Genomic DNA, 10509 nt, shown 5'->3' with positions numbered 1-10509 from the left:
AATAATAATAATCTTTGCCTCGATCCTGAATAGCCTCCCAGTTTCTGCAGCTGACAAACATCCCCACAGCATGATGCTGTCACGTCTGCTCCCCCTCTTCCCCCCTCTGGTGCTTGAGGCTGCCAGGCTGCCCTGCATCACTCACTCCTATCATCTATTACGCACAACTGCCTTCCCTCGTCACGCGCATCAGCGATATTGGACTCACCTGGACTCACTCATCATCTGTTCATTACCTCCCCTATATTTGTAAGTTCCCTTGCTCTGTTCCCCGCTGCTGCATTAATTGTCTTTTGTCCGTGTTACCTGTTGACGCTGTTACTGTCTCGTTCCATATTAAATGTTTTACTCCCCGTACCTGCTTCGACTCTCCAGCGTCAACTCATGTGACAGATGCTGCCACCACCATGCTTCACCGTCGGGATGGTGCCAGGTTTCCTCCAGAAGTGATGCTTGGCATTCAGGCCAAAGAGTTGAATCTTGGTTTCATCAGACCAGAAACTCTTGCTTCTCATGGTCTGAGAGTCTTTAGGTGCCTTTTGGCAAACTCCAAGTGGGCTGTCATGTGCCATTTTCTGAGGAGTGGCTTCTGTCTGGCCACTCTACCATAAAGGCCTGATTTGTGGAGTGCTGCAGAGATGGTTGTCCTTCTGGAAGGTTCTCCCATCTCCACAGAGGAACTCTAGAGCTCAGTCAGAGTGACCATTGGTTTCTTGGTCACCTTCCTGACCAAGGCCCTTTTCCAGGACCGCCGAGTGCTGAAGTTCGTAGCGTGTAACCATCTGTCCTCGGTTGCAACACTCACTACCGAGTTCCAAACTGCCTCTGGAAGCAACATCAGCACAAGAACTGTTAGTCGGGAGCTTCATGAAATGGGTTTCCATAGCCGAGCAGCCGCACACAAGTCTAAGATCACCATGCGCAATGCCAAGCGTTGGCTGGAGTAGAGTAAAGCTTGCCGCCATAAAGTTTAGTGGAGGAGGAATAATGGTCTGGGGCTGTTGTTCATGGTTCGGGCTTGGCCCCTTAGTTCCAGTGAAGGGAAATTTTAATGCTACAACATACAATTACATTTTAGACGATTCTGTGCTTCCAACTTTGTGGCAACAGTTTGGGGAAGGCCATTTGTTGTTTCAGCATGACAATGCACCCATGCACAAAGCGAGGTCCATACAAAAATGGTTTGTTGAGATCAGTGTGGAAGAACTTGACTGGCCTGCACAGAGCCCTGACCTCAGCCCCATCAAACACCTTTGGAACATAGACTGCGACCCAGGTCTAATCGCCCAACATCACTGCCGACCTCACTAATGTTCTTGTGGCTGAATGGAAGCAAGTCCCCACAGCAGTATTCCAACATCTAGTGGAAAGCCTTCCCAGAAGAGTGGAGGCTGTTAAAACAGCAAAGGGGGGGACCAGCTCCATATTAATGCACATGATTTTGGAATGAGATGTTCGACGAACATCCAGTACCAGTCAAAAGTTTGGACACACCTACTCATTGAAATGTATGTTTTTATGTGTACTATTTTCTACATTGTAGAATAATAGTGAAGACATCAAAACTATGAAATAACACATATGGAATCATGCAGTAACCAAAAAAGTGTTAAACAAATCAAAATGTATTTGAGATTTGAGATTTTTCAAAGTAGCCACCCTTAGCCTTGATGACAGCTTTGCACACTCTTGGCATTCTCTCAACCAGCTTCATGAGGAATGCTTTTCCAACAGTCTTGAAGGAGTTCCCACATATGCTGAGCACTTGTTGGTTGCTTTTCCTTCACTCTGCTGTCCAACTCATCCCAAACCATCTCAATTGGGTTGAGGTCGGGTGATTGTGGAGGCCAGGTCATCTGATGCAGCACTCCATCATTCTCCTTCTTGGTCAAATAGCTCTTACACAGCCTGGAGGCGTGTTGGGTCATTGTCCTGTTGAAAAACAAATGATAGTCCCACTAAGCGTAAACCAGATGGGATGGTGTATCACTGCAGAATGCTGTGGTAGCCATGCTGGTTAAGTGCACCTTGAATTCTAAATAAATCACAGACAGTGTCACCGGCAAAGCACCCCCACACCTCCTCCTCCATGCTTCACAGTGGGAACCACACATGCAGAGATCATCCGTTCATCTACTCCGTGTCTCACAAGACACAACGGTTGGAACCAAAAATCTCAAATCAGAACAAAGGACAGATTTCCACCGGTCTAATGTCAATTGCTTGTGTTTCTTGGCCCAAGCAAGTTTATTTTTATTGCTGTCCTTCAGTAGTGGTTCATTTGCAGCAATTTGACCATGAAAGCCAGATTCACACAGTCTCCTCTGAACAGTTGATGTTGAGATGTGTCTGTTACTTGAACTCTGTGAAGCATTTATTTGGGCTGCAATCTAAGGTGCAGTTAATTGCCTTCAAGTCTCAGAACAAGCATAGACTGATGAGTTTCAGAAGAAAGTCTTTGTTTCTAGCCATTTTGAGCCTGTAATCGAACCCACAAATGCTGATGCTCCAGATACTCAACTAGTCTAAAGAAGGCCAGTTTTATTGCCTCTTTAATCAGCACAACAGTTTTCAGCTGTGCTAACATAATTGCAAAAGGGTTTTCGAATGGTCAATTATTCTTTTAAAAGTATAAACTTGGATTAGCTAACACAACGTGCCATTGGAACACAGGTGTGATGGTTGCTGATAATGGGCCTCTGCACGCCTATGTAGATATAAAAAATTCCCGTTTCCAGCTACAATAGTCATTTACCACATTAACAATGTCTATACTGTATTTCTGATCAATTTGATGTTATTTTAATGGACAAAAAATGTGCTTTTCTTTCAAAAACAAGGACATTTCTAAGTGACCCCAAACTTTTGAACATTAGTGTATGTTTTACCATTTAGAAATGAAAGTACTTCATGTATCTAGTCCCCCCATTTGAATAAGTCATAAGTATTTGAACCAATTCACCTATAGTGCAATAAAGTAGTCAAATGTTTAGTATTTCGTCCAATATTCTTAGCATGCAATGACTACATTAAGCTTGTAACTACAAACGTGTTGGCTGCGTTTGCAGTTTAAATAAAAAAAGGAATAGCCCTTTCTCGAAACAAAAGGTCATGTTCGGGCAGCTATCTCTGCACAACACCACAGTATGCCCACCCCCTCCATGCCCACCCCCTCGCCTGATGGGACACTTCAAAGATTAGAAAACAGGCAAAGGCCCCCCACACCACTCTGTTGTAACCCCACCTACTTTATCCTCACAGGCCCTTCCCCTTCTGGGCTCACTAATGAACTCCAGAGGTCAGTCACACTAACTCCACAAGCTGAGGATACAGATAGGAAAGTTTTGAGATCGATATTACTAAGAAGAAGAGATTGATACTACACTTTGCATAATCTAAGGGCCACCACTAAATCCACAGCCCCTCTCATAGTATTATCACAGTGATGTTGGTCTGATTCTAGCAAGATCAGCACACAGATTTGGATAAGGAATTTGATCTTGATTTTCACTTTGACCATTGTAGTGGACTCTGCAGGCAATGCAGCATGTATCTGGTAAGCATATATTTTTCAACCTTTACTAGATTAGTGAGTCAGTGGTCTGGCAAGAGAGCAACAGCAACATGATGACCCCGTCCCCCCTTACAGCTGACCCCTACCACCAGGGAAACGTCAGGATGACCCTGGAGAAGTCTGACCTCTGGAAGTCCTTCCACAACCTAGCGACTGAGATGATAATCACCAAACATGGCCGGTAAGATACTGTTGTTGTCAAATCAATCATCATCATCATGGCTGGTGCCATCTCCAAACAAGCCATTGACTGAGCACATCCCATGTCTCCCATATTCCATTCATTTCGGATATGTAAATCGACAAAACATAATTGAGGTGTGTGCACTGAGGAGTACATTTCTTGCTATTCTGTAGCTTTAGCAATGTAGTGAAACTGTCTCTGCTGCTAGTATGCTTTTTTTCTTGTGTAAGAATGAGAGAGCACAGCGTTGTGGTCAGGAATTGAGAATATAATACCATTTGCGTGGGATTGTGTGTATCAGGAGGATGTTTCCCCACTGCAACGTCAGTCTATCTGGACTCCAACCCTATGCCAACTATGTCCTCATGGTGGATATGGTTCCTGTGGACAACTTCAGATACAGGGTAAGAACATGTCCACCTTTCTTCTATAATGCATCATATATCATGTCTTATATACACATTACAATACATTCCTATTGGGAAAGGTCCTATTGATAAGCCAAACGTGTCACAATTTGGAATATAGTCAGGCATTGTTTTAAAAGGAAACAACGAAATTAAGTAGAAGACAAGCTTGTATATCAACCCCAGCAGTCAGTCTGCATACAGTCCAGACGGTGACACACTAACACCCAGCCAATCACCACACACACTGCATATCAAAGACCATTACTACTTCCTGTTTTTCTACCCCCGGCTGGAGGTCCAGCCATTTAGCACCCCACCTCCAATTCTCCCCACTCTAATCAAAGTGAATGGGGCGCAATCACCCCTCCATGCATCCACTGGTCCTCCCCTCAGCACACTGTTGCTTTTAACCAAATGGCTCCACCGAGAGAGAGTTTTCCCTTTGTTATAGCAGTTGAAGTATATATGTTGGTAGATTATATGCAATGATGTACATACCTACACGATACTACTCAAGCATGCAGTGATATGCACCACAGATTCCTTACATATCTCACTGTAGAGACTGAGGGTATGTGAGTTTTTGTGGTGTCTAAATGTCCAGTCTTGTCTTGGAGTTTGTTTCACACCTGGGTAAACCACATCCCCTCCCCCCTGCTCTCTGTCTCTGTAGTGGAATAAGGGCCAGTGGGACATGGCTGGGAAAGCCGAGCCCCAACTCCCATGTCGGACGTATGTACATCCGGACTCCCCCGCCCCGGGCTCCTACTGGATGAAGCAATCTGTGTCCTTCCTCAAGCTCAAACTCACCAACAATACTCTGGACCAGCACGGCCATGTAAGTAAACCCATCTCCTTCTCTATTGGAACCCCAGCCCACAACGCCTCACAGTCTGAGAGTATACAGTTGTACTATCGACAAACAATGCTGTTAGTTTTTTTATGTTTTTTATATATATTTTTATGGGACATATAAAGGAAATACAAATTACAAATTGAACAGATACATCATTTTATCCCTCTATACTTATTGAACCACCTCCCTTTAACAACAAAAGCAGCATACAAAAATAAAATACATTTACGATTGGAAATAATAATATTTAAATAGGCACACAAGTACACATACACAAAAATAAAAAATATCACAACATACTATCCCTTCCTTCCCACACCCTATCCTGTTGGCCAAAATTCTTACTCCTGAACAATAGAAGGCAACTGTTCAAAAAAGGAAATGAAAGGCTGCCGTCTCAAGAAAAGGTTATCAGTACATCCTCTCAGAGTGTATTTCATTTTTTATACGTGTAGAAAAGACATTAGATATTTCAACCAGGATGATGCAGTGGGAGGTTTGAAGGATTCCCAGTTAAGCAAGATCTGCCGGCGGGCTATAAGGGAGGCAAACGCTACAATGTCCGCTATACTTTTAGTGAGACTAGGCAACAAAGATGGAACTCCAAATATAGCTATTAGAGGAAACAATGCTGTTAGTTCACTCGACCTGTGTTGTATCTGTTCTGTCCCCAGATCATCCTGCACTCTATGCATCACTACATCCCACGCTTCTCTGTGGTCCAGGCTGACAGTCTGTACAGTGTACGCTGGGGACACTTCCATTCCTTCTCCTTCCCTGAGACCTCCTTCACTGCAGTCACCGCCTACCAGAACACTAAGGTCCATCTACAAACTCACGTGTTAAGAACATACAAATGGAACACCCACATAATTCACTTTTCGGGAATGAGTGTAACCTAATCTGATGTCTTCATCTCTACTCCTGCTTTCAGATCGCTAAACTGAAGATTGACCACAACCCCTTTGCTAAGGGATTCAAGGGGGAAAACACCCGTACTCATAGCAAGAGGTAGGTATTATTAGAACTATAACACTTGGTGCATGTGAGAATACAAGCGATAGCATATTTATTTACATATTATTTTTCCCCATAGGTGTCGATCCAACAAGAGTCCTGGGAATGCTACAAAGAAAGCCAAAGAAGACAAAGATCCAGGAAACAAAAGTCCTCCAGGTACCAATCAACAATATATGACACTGTTATAATGTAATTGGTTGCCAGCCTATTGGCAGTCTCGTTGATGCAAAACCTTTTCCCCTACAGACCTCCAGAGGCCAAAATTAAACTGTGAGCCAGAAGAACAGAGGATGACCCTAGGAGCCACAGAGAACGTGGTTTCGGGTAAGGAGGATCTCTTGTCCCCCTGGGCCTTGAAACAGGACCCGTCCCAGAACCACAGCCTGCACACTGAAATACTGGAGCTCCACGACCACAGACAGGAATACAGCACTGAGGAGCAGATGGTGCCTGGCCCTGCATCTATGTCCTACCAACCATACAGGTACTGTACAACCACCAGAAACACACACACACACACAGGCACACAGTCACACGTTGTAAATTACATCTTGACTTCCATTGTTTTGAAAGAAACCCAAGGCTGACACACCACACTCATTTAGAGAGTTACTCTAACAGCCTGCACACCCACATGAGAACTAACATATGCAGAAACAGCACCCGTTATGCCAATAGAACATTCAGTGACTCATGGCTATACTTAACAGGCAATCTACGATGCAGGAAGTGGACACCTCCATACTGTGCATGATGGCAACAACAACTAACAGTTCATATCAGTAACCCACTCCATATTTCTCATTGTCTCCAGATCGGTTGAGAATGGCAGACTTCCCTCTCCCTCCTCTATAGTGGAGGATGGTGAATGCAGGCGCAGCTATGAGTCTCACGTCCCAGATGTAGCCACTGTCCCTGGACACAAGACTACCAGACCTGGCCTTGTCAGGGACATGGGTCACCACCACCACACCTTGGCTCCAGCCATGCCCCAGGACTACAGAGTGTCCCCGGTCCATCTGCCCATGTCCTCCAAAACCTACCCTGGGCATATGGGTTACAGTTACCCCCTCTATGGCCACTACTCCACTGACCAGGGTATGGGTCAGTGGGCTGAGTGTGGCACTGGACAGTACTCTGGACCGTACTTTCCTCACCACCTGCCCTTCCTCACCAGTCAAACGCTGACCACAGACCAGGGCACCCTCCCAACGCAGTTTTTATCATCATGGCAACATAGCGGCAGAGTGGAGCTGGAGCCAGAACTTGAGTTTGGACAATGAGGCTGATCTGACAAACAGATCAGAATAGCTGACTCAGACTCACAAAGCGAAGGAGCGGGCTTTCACATTGTGAAGAAAGATACTTGGGACATTTCAGGAAAGTTTCAGAGGGAAAAAGTTGGTGATATTTGTGCATGAGGTCCAAACAAAGATATCTTAATGTGTGTTCTTTGAACTTGTTCTCTGCTACGTGTGTATGATAACTGAGATCAGAATATAACCAAATCCACTGGGTACAGACGTTAGTTCAATATCTAGTTTTGATTTAGATTTGTTTGAGTTGTCAACGAAAGTGAATTCAATGTGAAATAAACAAAATATGTCACCATGTCACTGGATTTAGGTTAAAGAAATGCAAAATTCCCTTATGTTGATGACTTTCCCCCAAATCCAACCCGTTTTACACGTTGATTCAACGTCATCACATTGAATTTTCGGTTGAAATTAAGTGGGAACAATGTTGATTCAACCAGTTTTTGCCCAGTGGGAAAGGATGTCATGATATTCCAAAATAAATATAATTCAGAATCAACTCATATTCCCATATAGAAACATTTATCTGTATCATACATGCTGTGAATATTACAACTCTTTTCACACAAGCCATAAGTGATCCAAGGGAAGTCAATGTTTCCCAGGAGACACTGCAGAAAGAAGAGATACAGAGGGACACAGAGGTGAGTCCTTCACTCCCACAGAAGGACAGCGCAGGCACAAATGTAAGTCTGTCATTGTCATAGGATGGTTGGCAACGCAGGATACAGACGGACATAGAAGGGCACCAAGATTAGTCTTCACCTCTGTAAAACCTAGACCTGACGAAAGAGAGCGAGGGGGAGAGAGATGATAATAAGGCTAGCCGGGTTTTTAGGTCTGCCGTAAATATTTAACAGAGAGAGAGAGAAACCGTCTGCAACTAGCCGATAGGGCTTCTGGGAGCACGCTCTACACAAGGCCAGGGTCAGTGGGCTTATCACAAAGCTCCACGTCTCCTCGTCCTCCTATATACTGTGGAGATGGTTGCAATTATACCTGAGAGAAGATGAGTAAGATAGTGTTAGTTCATTCAGGAAATCAAAGTGGACATGGAGTTTATGGAAATGGTCCAAAAATGGAAATTGATCCCAACTCTCAAAAAGTGGTCAGATCTATTTTGTAATGTAAAGAGCTGCAATGCAATGAATACAATGTATTTCTATCCAAACATTTAAATTATATATTCATGAACCATTTGGAAGTTATTGTATTATATATTAGCCTAAGCTAAATTGCACAAAAGTCCTGAAAAAATATTCACAGAAGATAAACTGGGTAGAAAAGTATTATTGCCCAATTGAGAGCATCCTGTCGGGCTGTATCACCGCCTGGTACGGAAACTGCACCGCCCACAACTGCAGGGGTCTCCAGAGGGTGGTGCGGTCTGCACAACGCATCACCGGGGGCAAACTACTTGCCCTCCAGGACACCTACAGCGCCCGATGTCACAGGAAGGCCAAAAAGATAATCAAGGACAACAAGCACCAGAGCCACTGCCTGTTCACACCGCTACCATCCAGAAGGTGAGGTCAGTACAGGTGCATCAAAGCTGGGACAGAGAGACTGAAAAACAGCTTCTATCTCAAGGCCATCAGACTGTTAAACAGCCACCACTAGCAGAGAGGCTGCTGCCTACATACAGACTTGAAATCATTAGCCACTTTAATAAATGAAACACTAGTCACTTTAAAAATGACACTTTAATAATGTTTACATACAGTATCTTGCATTACTCATCTCATATGTATATACTATATTCTATACTATCTATTGCATCTTAGCCTATGCCGCTCTGACATTGCTCATCCGTAGAATTTCTATATTCTTATTCCTTTACTTAGATTTGTGTGTATTAGGTATTTGTTGTGGAATTGTTAGATATTACTTGTTAGATATTGCTGTACTGTCAGAACTAGAAGCACAAGCATTTCGCTACACTCGCAATAACATCTGCTAATCATGTGTACTGTATGTGACCAATAAAATTTGATATGATTTGATTTATTGGACTGAAGCCCATGCGAAGACTGTGAGTGACAGCTGCCTGATTACAGACAATGATTGTGATTGTCCAGGACCATTTCCAGGTCTCATTTTGTCAATAAAACAATCTGTTTTAGCTGTACCTAGCCTGACAATAGCCTGAGCGGTTCAGCTCTCCGTGCGTAATCAAAACTGGAAAAAAATAGACCCCATCATTCGTTCCGTACTTTCTGCTGCATTTGATCAAGTCAACCAAGTACAAAATTGGATTCCTCTCCCTGGACAGGACAAATGGATGGACCAGAGTGGAGATGAGGCGACTGCTGTCCCCACTGGCTTCAAGATGTCCACCATTGTTCCTGTGCCCAAGAAAGAAATGGTAACTGAACTAAATTACTCTTGCCCCATAGCACTCACTTCTGTCATCATGAAGTGCTTTGAGAGGCTAGTTAAGGATCATATCACCTCCACCTTACCTGACACCCTAGACCCACTTACATTTGCATACCGCCCCAATAGATCCACAGACGGTGACTCTGAAAGAGCTCCAGAATTCCTCTGTGGAGATGGGAGACCTTCCAGAAGGACAACAATCTCTTCAGCACTCCACCAATCAGGCCTTTATGGTAAAGTGCCAGACTGAAGCCACTCCTCAGTAAAAGGCACAAGACAGCCCGCTTGGAGTTTGCCAAAAGGCACCTAAAGGACTCTCAGTCCATGAGAAACAAGATTCTCTGGTCTGATGAAACCAAGATTGAACTCTTTGGCCTGAATGCCAAGGGTCACGTCTGGAGGAAACCTGGAACCATCCCTATGGTTAAGTATGGTGGTGGCAGCATCATACTGTGCGGATGTTGTTCAGCGGCAGGGACTGGGAGACTAGTCACTATTGAGGAAAAGATGAACGGAGCAAAGTACAGAGAGATCATTGAGGAAAACCTGCTCCAGAGCGCTCAGGACCTCAGACTGGGGCGAAGGTTCACCTTCCAACAGGACATACCCAAGAAGAGTCAAGGCTGTAATCGCTGCCAAAGGTACTTTAACAAAGTATTTAGTAAAGGGTGCGAATACTAATGTTTTTTTATACGTTTGCGGAAAATTCTAAAAACCTGTTTTTGCTTTGTCAATATGGGGTATTGTGTGTAGATTGATGAGGGGAAAAA

General features: G+C 44.1%; 1 protein-coding gene across 1 annotated transcript; it reads left to right on the top strand.

The window, feature by feature from the left end:
• The first annotated feature begins 3624 nt into the window (after positions 1–3624).
• Positions 3625–7766, top strand: LOC120025521 (T-box-containing protein TBX6L-like). Its single transcript, XM_038970088.1, has 8 exons — positions 3625–3755; positions 4060–4162; positions 4842–5006; positions 5699–5845; positions 5959–6035; positions 6121–6200; positions 6291–6528; positions 6859–7766. The coding sequence occupies exons 1-8, from the start codon at positions 3625–3627 to the stop codon at positions 7325–7327; spliced, it is 1410 nt and encodes a 469-aa protein (XP_038826016.1). The 3' UTR covers positions 7328–7766.
• The last annotated feature ends 2743 nt before the right edge of the window (positions 7767–10509 follow it).

The sequence above is a fragment of the Salvelinus namaycush genome, chromosome 31 (genome assembly GCF_016432855.1).
Source record: "Salvelinus namaycush isolate Seneca chromosome 31, SaNama_1.0, whole genome shotgun sequence".
Taxonomy (NCBI): domain Eukaryota; kingdom Metazoa; phylum Chordata; class Actinopteri; order Salmoniformes; family Salmonidae; genus Salvelinus; species Salvelinus namaycush.
This window is presented reverse-complemented; position numbering and strand designations above follow the sequence as displayed.

Excerpts from the sequence above, each read along its gene's own strand:
- LOC120025521 (XM_038970088.1), top strand. The coding sequence starts at position 3,625 with ATGATGACCCCGTCCCCCCTTACAGCTGACCCCTACCACCAGGGAAAC. Across the intron at positions 3,756-4,059 it reads ATAATCACCAAACATGGCCG|GAGGATGTTTCCCCACTGCA; the intron begins GTAAGATACTGT and ends TGTGTGTATCAG. Across the intron at positions 4,163-4,841 it reads TGGACAACTTCAGATACAGG|TGGAATAAGGGCCAGTGGGA; the intron begins GTAAGAACATGT and ends CTGTCTCTGTAG.